This window comes from Mytilus californianus, unplaced genomic scaffold (assembly GCF_021869535.1).
Source record: "Mytilus californianus isolate M0D057914Y unplaced genomic scaffold, xbMytCali1.0.p SCAF_1, whole genome shotgun sequence".
Taxonomy (NCBI): Eukaryota; Metazoa; Mollusca; class Bivalvia; order Mytilida; family Mytilidae; genus Mytilus; species Mytilus californianus.
Genome location: NW_026262581.1, coordinates 5,080,705 through 5,096,147, shown reverse-complemented (window position 1 = coordinate 5,096,147; position 15,443 = coordinate 5,080,705). Strand labels below are relative to the sequence as shown.

General features: G+C 32.8%; 1 protein-coding gene across 1 annotated transcript; it reads left to right on the top strand.

The window, feature by feature from the left end:
- The first annotated feature begins 211 nt into the window (after positions 1 to 211).
- Positions 212 to 15,226, top strand: LOC127739340 (kelch-like protein diablo). Its single transcript, XM_052251021.1, has 7 exons — positions 212 to 1,307; positions 7,115 to 7,259; positions 9,717 to 10,197; positions 11,168 to 11,354; positions 11,558 to 11,752; positions 13,649 to 13,866; positions 14,704 to 15,226. The coding sequence occupies exons 1-7, from the start codon at positions 244 to 246 to the stop codon at positions 14,868 to 14,870; spliced, it is 2,457 nt and encodes an 818-aa protein (XP_052106981.1). The 5' UTR covers positions 212 to 243; the 3' UTR covers positions 14,871 to 15,226.
- Positions 15,227 to 15,443: the final 217 nt, after the last annotated feature.

Here is a 15,443-nt window from a genome sequence, read left to right as displayed (position 1 = left end):
TTATTATCAAAATCTCAAATATCGCCCAATTACGTATACTTTGCCTAAATTTAAGTACAACATATGTCCATTCCTTATTCGTACACTTTTACTTGGATGGAGAGTTGTCTCATTGGCACTCATACCACATCTTCCTATATCTACTTTGTTCAGCAGTAATGCAGGGCATTGTTTTCGCAACGTCTTTAGGTACTAGTATTATGACGTCAAGAACTGAACCATGGAAATGGAGAAGCATACAAAATGATGGACTGTTGCGGAGAAGCCAACTCCAATACAGCAATGCGCCGGACCCCAAATAAAATTCGGATGAAACGAGAAAGACAGAGTTTAGGAGACTTTCTGTCTCCTACAGAAACTGAACCTACCAAAGATCGTAATGTACTGGGTTTTTCTATTGGAAATTTGAAAGCAAAGGTACAAACGGACAAGAATGCAGTCGAAATGGAAAACTTGAAAACAATTTACAAAGAATACGAATCAAGGTCAAGAAAATTTGGTGGATTCGAAAACACATCTGGATACGCTGTAGAACAAGGAAAAAATACGTGCAATTCTGCAAATGGCAATGAATGTGGTAAAGAACTTTCTGAATTTTTGTATAATCTGTGGACACAACAACAGCTCTGTGATATCGTTATTCGTGTAAACGGGAAAGAATTTTTAGCTCATAAGCTGGCATTAGCTGCCCACAGTGAAAAGTTCACATCTCGATATTGTGAAAGACAAAGATTACCATCAACTTTGTCAGAAGTCAACCTCTTGAATGCTACAATTGAAGCTACTGAAGAAATACTTAATTTTATTTACACAAATCATTTAAACATTACAGATGCAAATGTAGACACGCTTCTCAGTTGTGCCAAGCAACTTGGGGTATCAGGAGCAATATTCTTGTGTAGGCAACATCTGTTGAACTTCGATTCCAAAAATGTATTGTTTTCGATGCAGATTGCAGAAAAACATGGCTTTAGTGATGTTTTACAGAAAATGGAAGCTTCGGTGTTCGATAACTTTTCTGACATTAGCAGAAAAGAGAGTTTTTTGCACAGCAACTACGAAATGGTAATAAAAATATTACAAAGAGACGCTTTAAGGGTTAAGGTTGGAAACGAGCTCGAAATATTCTTCGCCATTGTTGCTTGGATTGATTTCAATAGACAAGAGCGTCTTAGTTATGCTTCTCAAATTCTTCAATGCGTTCGATTTTCTATTATCTCTGCTGAGGACCTTGTTAAACACGTCGAACCACAGACAGAAATATTCAAATTTCCAGAATGCAAAGAGATGTTATACATTGCATTTAAGTAAGTATGCAGTGCAATGCTTTATTGTTTCCTTTTTGTGTGTTTCAAGCGTTGTTATCTTCATTTTGTAACGAAACAGAAGTTCCTCCACAATATAAGTTCTTTGTGATACATTTCCAAATGGAATTTGTTTTATGTATAAAATACAAGTTTCATCGGAATAACAAAAATACCGACACATGTATCGCATAAAATTAATCAGGAACTTTTATTACATAATGTTTTTTTACGTGTGTTTAGTGTAAATTTTGAGAGTTTTCCTATGCTACTCGCAAAAGATAGACATCCTTACGGATAAATGTTGTACCATGTAACAGTCTGTTAAAGACCAAACAGCCTATTGAGTTCTACCAATGATTTTTTCTTAAAATTTTGTGTCGAAGTCTTTCATGATATTGGGAACAAAATATGATACAAAAAATTGGAGGTCATCGACTTTGTTTTGTCACTATAGCCACATCAATTTCATGTTTTTCGCCAAATTAACGATTTTTTTGCCTATTATTTCAAGTTACGATTATTCAGTTAATATCGAAGCCAGAACCAAAATTTTTTTTCTCACACAAAACAGAAGATCTGTATCTATCTTATAAAGACTCAACACCAAGTGATCTAATTTGTTTTAATTTCTAAATTAGGGTTTATATCATTGCCGCCCAAACTTATATGCCAAAGAGAAATATTTTCCCATTGTTAAAAAAATATCTATCATTGATTTCTTTAAAACAAAAAATACAAGAGTGAAAGTGCATTTTGTACTCATTAAAATAAAACAAAAAAAAAGTATACGTCACCGACCTTTTAAAAAAGTTAAGAGATATAGTACGTTTATTTTTTCATTTGTTTTCAAGAAAAGAGTTATCTATTATCAGAACAATGACTCTGAAGTCATAGTACAAATTTGCCGCAATTTTGACAAGGAATTTCATAGATATCGAAAATACTATAAAGGAAGTTTGACGCACAAAAAAAAAATGTTTTCAATAATAAACAAAATTTCCATGGGCTTTATTATTTGTGGAAACCCGGAGATCGTATTTGTATATATCAGTATTTTACAGATCTAATAAATGCCGCTCAAAATCATCTTTCTGAAACACCGTTGGAACGTATAGTTAATCGTAATTATGTGCTACTCCTTTACAAAAATGTATATGACTCTTATAATAAAATTCAATACCATGCAGATGTTAACAAAACCAGAAAAATATTACCGACTATGTAAGGAATGACGAGAGAACGAAAAGGACTCGTAGTCCACAAATATCAGTGTTATGAGACGGGACATATAAATCTTGCTTTTGTAGCAAAGAGTTAAATGTACTGAGTTTTGTTAAATATTAATCGCTTATTTCACAGTACTCACCTGCTACGAAAATGTTAAATTTTAATAATTTTCTGCTTGTGACGAATATGTTTCTGTATGCATACCATATTTGACCTAAAATCTATGTTATGTTTGAAAAAGTTCCCAGTTTTGCTGTCGGTCATCCCCTGCTTTTGATAACATGTATGTTCGTCCTAAATGTATTTAATGAATGGCTATTATTTATTTTGAATTTATTGAACCATAAAATTAATGTTTGACTCTTCACATTTTACAAGCGGATTATGTAAAATGTGAAGAGTCAAAAATTAATTTTATGGTTCAATAAATTCGAAATAAATAGTAGCCATTTATTATAAATAAATTTCTATCAAAAATACGGCTCAAAGAGCTTTTTATTTTATATTATTTATATTAGCAATAACAACGTACACACGTGTTGGCGTATGAATACACAACGTCAGGGTGGGCGTGTCGCCATAAAAATTGACAACATTGAAAATAAAGGTAATACTTTTTAACCAATCAGAAGACAGTAAATACACCAAATTTATTTATTTATATGTGAAGGTCAAACATCAAATTGGTCTGTTGCTGAATATCATATTTGTTTTTCGTTTATTGTTTTGTACATAATTCAGGCTGTTAATTTTCTCGTAACGTTTGAATTGTTTTACATGTCATTTCGGGGTCTGTTATAGCTTGCAATGAGTTATGGGATTTTCTCATTGTTGAAGGCTATCCGATTACTTATAGTTCCTAACTTGTACGTCATTTGGACTTTGGTGAATAGTTGTTGCATTGGCGATCGCTTACTTATGGGTTTTTTTAACGACCTTGACTGGCTATAAAGCCTTCGCACGGTCGGCGATCGTACCACATCTTCTTATCTTTATAATGCTAATTTCACTCATGCATTTTCATCGATATTCCGATATCCCACCGAGAACATTATCCGGTTTTCGGGTAAATATTCTGTTTTAATCAAAACCCAATTCATATAATAAAAAAACTTCTAAAATAATTGATTAATGCTCAATCAATACCGTTTGCAAAGTAACTGATAAGTTTCAGGGGTGAAATAAATTAATTACATAGACAGTAATGGTATTGATAGACTTACCAGTATAAAACAATAACCATTGTATGTCTGTTTAAACTCAAATTTTACTCACACCTCGCCATACAATTTTCAAAGAATATTTTATGATTTATATAATAAATATTATAGAATGTGCTTAATTTTATTATTTTTTTGGAATGCATTTTCCGGCGATGTTTTATTACAAGTAAAGTGTCGATTCCCTTTAGACCTTTTATAAAAATTACAAAATGAAGAACAAATTGTCCTAAGTTCTCCATATTTTTATACAAACACTTTCAAATAACATACCTGTGATCAGCTGTCGTGTTCGTTGTTATCGTTATATAATTTAATTTTGGATGTAACGCGTCTTCTGATTAGCTGACGTTGTTTTGTTTATCAGCTCATAGACATAATTTTGTCATGACAAGCAGTAATTGGTCAAGATCTAAACCACTGTTAGCAATTCTTTTCAGTAAAACTGACGACACAATTTTGTTTTGAAGAAGTTATGCATTATCTTCACTATTTGAAACACTGACGTCATTAACGTTTTTTCATGGTTTACTCCGGTTTAAAAATGGAATTTAGAATTAAATTATAAGAAATGACTGTAAATTTTTTTCTGTCTATTCGAAATAACATAAAAAATGTGGTGCACACTTTAAAATAACCCGCTACGCGGGTTATTCAGTGTGCACCACATTTTTGATGTTATTTCTTCATAGACAGAAAAAGAATTACAGTCATTCCTCAAGTTAAATAAAGGGTGCACATAATAAATGTCCTGGATGTTTCAGTGAGATTATTTTCAATAAAAAGCCGAATTGAGTAATTCGTTCATTGTGGTTTTTGTTTCTGCAAAGTGCATGCATATTAATTCTATACATAATACATAGCAATAATAGTTTATTTTGTTAATCAAAATGAAAGCAGTTCTTCAAAAGAGGTTTAGTCTTTATCGATTTTTTTGCAATGAAATCTCCAATTTTCTTCGCTGTAGACTTGTGTGCTGTGACTCTGACTTGTCCGTCATGTCTTTTCTCAGACAATACACTTTTCATGGTATCGATTGTATGCAAGCAGTAATTGGTCAAGATCTAAACCACTGTTAGCAATTCTTTTCAGTAAAACTGACGACACAATTTTGTTTTGAAGAAGTTATGCATTATCTTCACTTTTTGAAACACTGAAAAATTAAAAAAAATCCATTTTGAAATGCAACTAGGTATAGACGCAATCGTGAGTTTTGTGCTTTTTAAAAAAAAAATTACAACTCGATATACAACCAATACCTTCCTCATCTTTTACTAGCATAGAATGTGTTACATGTTAAACCAGAAATCAGAATATTTTAGTTTGAAAGTATATATAGAAGTAAATTAACCATACTGTTTCAGATACAACTCGTGTAAACCTTAATTCTTTCCCGCAAAATTCACAACCGTCCATCAGACTTTCAACGGTTGCAATTCTGCCGGTTCAAAAACTCGTCTCTCTCCAGGACTCCACACTTCAGGAATGTTTTTAGCTGGCCGTAAACTGTTACATGATGTTTTAGTCATATTCATTTGGTTTATGTGATCGAAGTTCTGAACATCGGATGACCGCAAGTTCTGGTGGATGGTCACAAGCACTTGTCTCAGAAAAAAAATCACATCTCTATACCTGAAAGTTAGGTTAAGGTACATAGATATATATTTTTTTTGGAGACAAGTTCCTGTGTGGATGATGAATAAATGACAGGGAATTCAACATCACCGTAATAACTATTATATTGTAGTGATATAATCATTTGTTATCAGTATACTCTGGTTTGTTGTTATATATTATATTAATATTTGTATAACAGTTCATATATATAATTTTCATCCATTTGTATCATCATTCTATTCTACTATTCTAATGATAGTGCAGTGCAAGTGCATGGTGGACACTTTTCTGTAATAATTCGTTTTTCTAATAGATTGGATTTGAGTTGGCATTCATATTTTCCCGCGTTTGTTGCAAAACGTTCTTGAGATATTCTTCCGCATGCGTTAACACAAATTTTCGGTATTCTTGATTTGTTATTCATATATATTTCTCACGACAAAACATTTTCATATCATTTATCTATGTTCTTCAAAAATATTTTCATGAATATTTATAAATGAAATTAATATATAACAAGCGATAAGGAATATTATTTTGCACTCGATAATATCCGCGTAATTATACGAAATACGTTCGGTTATTAGTCAAAAACGCAAGTCACGTGGGTAGAAATGTCTGTGACAACATAACACCGTAATACCCTCACGGTCATCCGCTGTAAAAATGAAACAAAAATGAAAAATTGCATACCTTTATGATATTCAAAATTTGTCTAAAGGAAAAGAATGATAGATACTGAATAGTCATTATGTATGGTTGATGAAGAATGCTATTTATTGACACCAGTTTGCTAGTTTTCCTTTTTGAACCTTTGGAAATTTACTATGGGATTTTTCATTTGGTATTACAGGGTTGCGCTAAATATCGAATGAAATGACAAGTACTTGATGCTGTTTTGGTTGAACGTTTTGTATATAGAGGCACATTTGGGCACATATCGTTCCCAATTATTTCATTGTCTTCCACTGTCTTATTCCATATTGATTTTAATGTATGGTTATGGCGTTCACAACGCCCATTGGACTGTGTAATTAGTATGTGTTCATGTATTTTGTTTCTGACTGACAAATGTTCACCTTTTCAAAAGAAATCAAATAGTAACATTTAAAAAAATAAAAAAGATAACTACATTATTTTTAAGATTTTTAGTTTATAATTCAACGAGCCAAAGTTGTATGAAAGTTTTACCAAAATCTGTGACATAGCCGATTTACTGTACCTTGACCTTAACGGTATTTGTTAAACTATCAACGTAAAAAGACACAAATGCAGCATTATAATTATCGATGACACTTTCATCACATATGTAACCATTATACGTATTGGGATTGTCTCATTCACACTAACCATTTTTTTCATTAAACTTCGCATCTACCTGTATTGTAATTTCAGCAAGGTCTGCAAAATAGGGAACATGATCATTAACCAGTGTCGGATTCAAGGGGGTGGGGTGAGGCATAGAGAGAGTAAGTCATTGAACGAAAAATAGCATTTGTTTTGTTTAAATTTATATTTTTACCATTTTGGGACAAGTATGCCCCTCCTTTCCTCGAACCCTGGATCCGACCCTGCAAACACGAAAAAAAACTAGTTATAAAACACATACGAATCAAACACAATATAGCTAACAATAACGCTATTTCCATTGTAATGTTTGTCTATACAATATACAAATTTCGATAATCATTAACTTTATATACAATTTGAGTGGTATTATTGTTGGCAAATGTTGTATTTTAGGACACAGGCACTCGAAAAAAGATCACCAATGCACGCAAACCAAGAGAACAGAAGACACACTAATCAAGTTCCATGTAGCATAACCGGTTACAATTACACAGAACAAAATCAGAGTTACTCCTGTAGATCTGTACCAGCATCTCGTGTAAGTTCTTTCAAAGAAAAATCAACTACCCTGACCATCTTTTATACCAATCTACATTCGCTTACATATATCAGAAATTTGATTTAGGCCTTCTATTACTTATAGCTATACTAAAGTAACCCTAACACTTAAACTGAACCCTGACTTAATCCTCGACATAAACCGAACCCTGACTTAATCCTCGACATAAACTAAACCATGACTTAATCCTCGACATAAACTGAACCCTGACTTAATCCTCGACATAAACTAAACCATGACCGTAAAGTACAGGGACCCTAAAGTAAAAGAAGGTCGGAACCTTTTTTTTGTAGACACGCATATGAATATTACCAGATAACAGAAAGAAAGTACATGATAACTCAAAGTACTGACATCCTCGGATAAACTTCAAGATCTGATCGTTGCCCAATATATATAGTACTGACATACTCGGATAAACTTCAAGATCTGATGGTTGACCAATAGTACTGACATACTCGGATAAACTTCAAGATCTGATGGTTGACCAATAGTACTGACATACTCGGATAAACTTCAAGATCTGATGGTTGACCAATAGTACTGACATACTCGGATAAACTTCAAGATCTGATGGTTGGCCAATATATGAATTATTTCCATTGCACATTTGCCCAATAGAAGCAACTTACAATATAATTCAGTATTGTTTGCTTAATCATAATATTCTTTTCGAACCCAGGACGATAGCAAATTAAACTATCTTTTTTTTAAACAAGGTTCTACCAGCAACGTGGGTTGTCAGAAACGAATAGTGGTAAATAAGACTATCCAAATAATAAAATGGTGGGATAAAAATATTTTCTTGTAACAGATCACCTAATGACTTCGAGAAGTTGTTGCGATGATTCTTTTATATGCTTTAATAGCGTTTGACGTGCTGGCCCACAAAACATGAGATTTGGTTCAATTCATATGGCATAACCGGACATGAATATGTTTTAAAAATATGCAGTGGTTCTCATGTTAAATTTGCTGACCATTATTTGTTTCTTTAAAATCCATAGCATTTGTCTTTCTTAATTCCAAATCTTTTTCAGGATTATTTGCCTTTTCTATATCCTATAATTCATTCATTAAAATTCATTCATTTTATACAACATTCAAAAATTGATATATTTTCAGTTAGAGTTAATGCAAAATTTAACAAAATCTTGTGACATAGCCCACTTACTAGAACTGTTCCTTGGCCTTAATTTACATGAGTTCCAGCACAAACATTACTGCAGTCTTAAAAATGGGATCCCAAGTAATTAAGTTATGAGATAAAAAAAATGCTAATTGGTTTATGGACACTCGTGTTATATCATTATCTATCTTCAAATGTTCCTAAGCATTTGTGTCTGAATACTATCATTACCAATAGTTGCTGCCATAAGAGGCAAAGTCCCAAACATTACAGTGTTTGTCGAGCCTGCAACATTCGTGTCGAGAAAGCGAGACAAAGCGATCATAGATTCCGTCGTCGGCGGCGGCGTCAACATTCAGATTCAGTCTGAGATTAACGCTTTTCAGTCATCAATAACTTTGTCAAACCTTCGTGTAATTTTATAAAATTTGGACAGAAGCTTGTCAATAATCAAAATACAGTATCAAGATCAAAATTTTGAAAATATTTCTTTTCATTTTCCCCTATTTTACTGATAGATAGACCGTACTTTGACCTATAATGGTTTACTTTTATAGATTTTGACTTGGATGGAGAGTTGTCTCATTGGCACTCATTCCACATCTTCTTATATCTAATTAGTTTTTAATACAGTTAACAAGTAGATACAGTCTGGGGTTAAAGTTTGTTACACATCAATTATTTTGTCAAACCTTCATAGAATTTTATGAAATTTTGGAAAAGTTTTTTTGATTAAGAGATAATGTCTGAAGCAAAACTTTGAAAATATATTTTCATTTTCAGTATTTTTCTGATAGATAGACAAATTATTTTACAGTTAACATTTACAGACAGTCTGGGATTACTTTTTTTAGACATGATAAATGTGTAAACCTTCATGGATTGTTATGAAACTTGGACATAAGCTAATCATCAAGACCAAGAAATAGCATCTAAAGAAAAATTTATTCTGTAATTTACTGATAAATGGACTAACATTACACTTTAACACTGACAGCAGCAATCGTAGACGAGAAACAAGGTTCCGCGGAACCCCTTACGATTTTTTGGGGTATGTAAATCACATTGTTAAGGGGAGTCGATTCGATACAGTTTCCCATTCTATTGTCATTTTCATGAATTTGAGAAATGTTGTTTGGACCATAAAAATGGATCTTATTTTTCATGAAATTTCAAAACCTATGAAGCCGCTGACATTAAAAACAGAATTTTGTTAAATTAAATGAAGATGTTCAGTGACATTGGTCATACAATGAAACTAACTAAGGCAAAGTTATTCATTTACATTATGATATATTTTTGCACAGAGACATTCAACTGGTAGCGGCACAGGATTTTCCCAGACAGGTCGAGATTGTACACAAAATGGAACTAGAGTGACACCGTCAAAGGATAAACCTACTTCTCCATATGTTTCTCGTCGAGCTTCGATCACTGACAACACAGAGCTAGTAAATAAGATTCAACAGATGCCAATGCACGTGAACCAAACGCCAATGCACGTGAACCAAACGCCACAGACTAAGCGCAAACTTTATCTAGGAGGATCTATGCATCAACAACCAGCACAGTCAACAGCATTATATGGCCCACAATCAGCTCCTATAAAACCTTCAACCATTATGGTAGTAGGTGGAATCAATCCTTACAGTCCAGACAGCACCTATTCCAGTAAGCTAGTTGAGCAGTACAATCCCCAAAACAATACTTGGAAGGTAGTATCTACACTCCCTGAACCAAGGCACCATCTTGGCACTGCTATACTAGACGGCTATATCTATGTTGTTGGTAAGATGAAAAAAGTACTTTTCAAAGAGCATTTACATTATTCATTCTACAATAGTTTATCTAAATTAAATGTAATACAAAATTATGATCTTTTAGACGAAAAGATTTCCATGTATTATTAACTCGTCATAGATACCAAGGTTTTAAAAATTTTGTACGCCAGACGCGCGTTTCGTCTACAAATGACTCATCAGTGACGCTCGAATCAAAAAGTTAAAAAGGCAAAATAAAGTACGAAGTTGGGGCGCATTGAGGACCCAAAATTCCGAAAGGTTTTACCAAATACAGCCCTGTGATATAAAATCCTTAGTATTTCGGAAAACTCAAAGTTTTATTAACAGTTAATTTATGATTATAAGATTGAAGACTAATTACTAATGATATACTAAATACCGTTACACAAAACCGAGGTTGACAAAGGTATTTCAAAGGGTAAGGATCTACTCTATTTCCCGTCTCATCTAGGTTTTGTTTATTTAATTTATCATACTGAATGTTTACCGCAACAAAAGACATTATTTGATTTATTCAATATTCATGGAGAAAAAAACAATGTACTTTTAATGACAATTATCTATTAAAACCAAAGGAACGTCAAACATTTTACCATAACGTTATATTTGTAAAAGCACGCGACGTTTAGAACGGTGAATACCATATTTCTTCTGTGGAATAAAAAGAAATAACTGTTCTTCTTCCAGACAATAAAACAACATGGTGTCAGGGTCCTTATTTATATCTTGCAACATGTCAAAATTATTACCAATTTCTGCTCTAATGAAATACTTTAAAATGTGGAGTAACTTTGTACAGACATTCAAACGATTCAAATAAATTCGTCGAGTTGTTCAGAATTTTTGTATCTGTACCTCAATGTTTCTTTTTTCCATTTTAAATGTTTATAAATTTTGAGGCATATCTATTGAGATAAAAAAAATCAGAAATGCTATCTTTTTTCGGTGGTGTTTAGCTGGTTCCATTATACTACCCGATGAACAAGAGAACCTTGCTAATCCTACAGACACGTGCTTCCGGTTTTGCCCTGAGGGAAATTACTGGACACGTACATCTTCTTTGAGAACAGCAAGAATGTACCATGGACTGGCAGTACTAGAGGGTGTTCTTTATGCAGTGGGAGGACACAATATGGACGGAAGGTAAAAAGCGTCCAGAGAAATTCCAGTAATTTTATTCACGCTCGAAATGGTATCTAGTAATAAGTTAAGAATTTTAATTTGATATAATTCAAAACAAAACCAATCATATGTGATACTATGCTTTTTAGGCATATTTATAAACCCTGTGAATGATGTATATTCTAGAAGGTAACTACGACTACATATGCATTTATTCTTAACAGGTCTCTGAATTCAGTTGAATATTACAATCCTGATACCGATACTTGGGGATTTACAGAAAGTATGACAGAAGCAAAGATTGGCATGGCTACAGCTGGCTACCATGGATTACTGTACGTCGTTGGCGGCTTCTATGAGTCAATGAACGATAAAATCGTTCTTGATACTGTCGAGTGTTATAATCCAAGGACAAATAAGTAAGTTGATACACTATATACGTACTGTGTTCGAATATATATAAAAACAGAACTGAAAACAACGTTGTGCTTTTTTCTTGGTTCCAAGCAAGTATAAATATTTTATTTCCCAACATAGTACGCACATTGTTTATATTCTGGAATTAATTATTCACTGTTTATGTCAAAGTTTATAAATCACCTGTTGTCTCTTTGTATACAAATCGACATTGCTTCACTTTTTGGACGGCGACAAAGAGAACACCAAAAGAACTGGCGTGATTAGTATTTTGAATCTTTCGCTCACAGTAGAAACTCGATACTGGGTGACAATGAATCTATTTCTATTTAGAAAAAAAAACGCTAACTGCAGGATACTTACAGATTAATGCATGCATTTTTCCATCAATATAATATTATAATCTTGACAATATTTTTGTTAAAAGTCAGTTGTTATGCGACTGTGATATCGTAGACATGTTGAATTTAACATATTTTACCTAAAATGTTCATTTTACACACCGATTTAGGCAAATTTAGACATATGTAAGGAGTCCAAAAGCAGAGGCTAAAAAATGGCATTTTCATACCATATGTTGACGAAATCGTTATATAAGTACTTATTTTTCAAAAACAACGTGTGTCCATTTTAAAATCTTTTATAATGTCAGACTTTTTAATTCAGCCTACATTAACGCAAAAATGTTTCACAATGATGTTAATGCGTTATCTGTAGACGTAAAGATCATCATAGTTACTATCGTGTATAATTATACCACTAACAAAGTCCAGAAAAAAGACTGAATTACAACCCAACAGATTGTATTCAAGTTGTCAAGATTATTTCTGTCACATTCGATATGATAGTTAACACTTAATTTTTTTTTACAAAATGCATCAGATAATGTTTGAATTCGACTTGAATTGACTTCTATATTAAGTAATTTAGTTTTAAAAAAGACATGACATTAATGATATCTTTTTAGAGATTATTATTATTTAACAGCGATAATATGGATACGTGATTGGAAGGGATCCAAACAACCGAGTTTTCTTTAATGTATAACGAATAGACACTCATGTGCCATAATGTGATTTTATTTGCCTACACAAGAGACATGGTCATTTCTCCTCTTTTCGTTTCATTCGTATAATCAATAATGATCAGCGGGAAAAACGTAATGCCGACGTCTGTTTTGTTTTGTTGTTGGGTTTGTGGCTCATTGGCCATATACCCTACCTGTACTGAAATAATATATTCAAATTAATATAGTTCAGTTATTTTCGACACATGTTATTTTTTCATATATTATTTTTTTTCTTTTTTTCTGTTATTTAAGCAAAGCTTTATCATGTTTAGAATATTTCCGTAACAAATTGACGACATTTTTTACTTCAATGAAAAAATCTATCTGTAGTAAAGAAAAAAGGAAATCGACCCAACGGTTGGACCAACTTAACATGAAAATGTTTCACGACTCCCTTAGCCTATAGTGATAAGGTGTTATGAAAGGGTGCTGATGAAGTTCTCTGTCACAATCAGATCAAATTATTGTAAGGGGGATTTTATGGGGATTCCATTTCAAAAAAAGGTAGTCCAGACTTATTTGGGATACCAAAGGGTCCGACTCTCGAAACACAATTGTCAATCTGCCAATTTTACTTTTTTCGTTGATTAAGGCAATATTAAAACAAGTGCGGTGTCCGTAGAATGCAGTATCCGGTTCCTAAATTACAATTCACACCTTATGAAATCGTCATGTAAGTACATTTTAAGATTAAAAAAAATGAAGCATGGCGTCATGAAAGCAATAGTACTAAAATCTTCTACAATTTGGTCGGAGATTCCTTCTACATCTCTAAATTTCTGTATGTATTTATGCACTACATAATGAAAAAACCTTGACTGTTTTATAGTTGGACAGTAAAAGACCCATTGCCTACTCCATGCTGTCATGCAAATTTAGTAGTTGTCGAAGACAAGCTTTATTTGATCGGAGGATCCAATATGTCAGATACGTCGTCAGCTGTCACGAGTCTTTCCAGTGTGTATTGTTACAACGAGGAGGACGACATGTGGGATAAGATTACAGATATTATGATTCCAAGACATGATTGTGGCACAGCTACAATAGGTAAGTTGACAAAATGACTTTTAAGAAGGCATCATGTAATTGTAACAACTGAGTGCCCTGTCACTGGTTGTAATTAGTTTGTGTATTAGGCTTTAGATAGACAACTGAACTTGGGCCCAAGCATCACTGAAGAGAAATTATTCGTCAAAAGCGCATCAGTTGCAGTAAAATTCTACCCGTTTGATGTTATGAAATAGTTAAATATTTAAACAACTACCAACCAATTAATCTTTTTGTAGAGGGCCATAAAAGGTTTTCTTACGTTTCGGGATCTGAAACGGATAAACATTAATCTGATTTGTCATAATTTCTGTTTTCAAAACATATATCACTAGTTTTATCCAGCACTGTAAGGCAAAGCCTCTAGACTAGTAGCGTTAACTTATGGGTAGATATTGTATATCTAGATGTTGTTCACAAAGTCATTTAATGCCATTGGTTAAATGAGTGCAAATAATATATTAATTGCCTATGTTAAAGCACGCGTATTTTCAGGAGTATTATTTTATACATACCTCCATTTAAAAAAAAGGTATTGGAAGTCCTGTTAATATAGGGGACATCAAAACCATTTTTCTCATTTAAATTTCTTCGACGTGAAGTCTTGCAGTAATTGTTTCTGTAATCATTCAACTCTCTTGTATACAGTGTTTAAGTAATCGAGAAATAGTTGGCAAAATAAGTACCAAGTACTAAAGGAATATTATGGTGATATTTTACATGATTAATAAAACAACAAACGTTGATATAATTATTTCAACAAGTATGTCAATTAGACATTCTACAAGATCGTACGGTATGATCAAATTTTGAAATTTACAATTTTTTATTTTAAAGGCTCGAAAATCTACATTATTGGCGGCGTAAGTTCCCAGGAAGGAAGCGTTTTGGCGGATGTGGAGTGTTTGGATGTAGATAGTCTGACCTTGGTAGAATGCGAGCCGATGGCATATCCGGCTTTAGGAATTTCATGTTGCATTCTCCCTGGAGAAAACAAGAACTAAATATATTTATCATTCATTTATTCCACTTTATAATTTTAGTTGTTACGTTCTTTTTGTTGAATATTTTTTAGATATAAGAAGACTATATCTTAATTTAGACAACCGGAAGCTGCGCTATAGCTATCTAATAATTCGACTATTTTACTTTCTTGGTAAAAATGAACAGTATTCGCTATTTAGTATCGGTACCCTTGGATAGAACGAGAACCAACTTACTTAGTCCTCTTCGTGTATTCTGTTGCACATGAGGCCACCACAGAACTAATTACTTATCATTTATTTATTCAACTTTAAAACTTGAGTTGCTACTTTCTTTTTGTTGTATATTTTGAATATTAAAGAATTACTACATTTTATTTTTAAAACCGGTACGGTGACCTATAGTTGTTAATTTCTACGTCATTTGGTCTTTGATTGTCTCATTGGCAATCATACCACATCCTATTATTTTGATATTGTTTTTTTGACAGCTGCGAGGCAGCTATCGAATTTGACTTTTCTCATATATCTTATATATATATATATATAGTGCGGTACTAAGTACTGCACTTGCGGCTGTTTTCAAAAACTGTA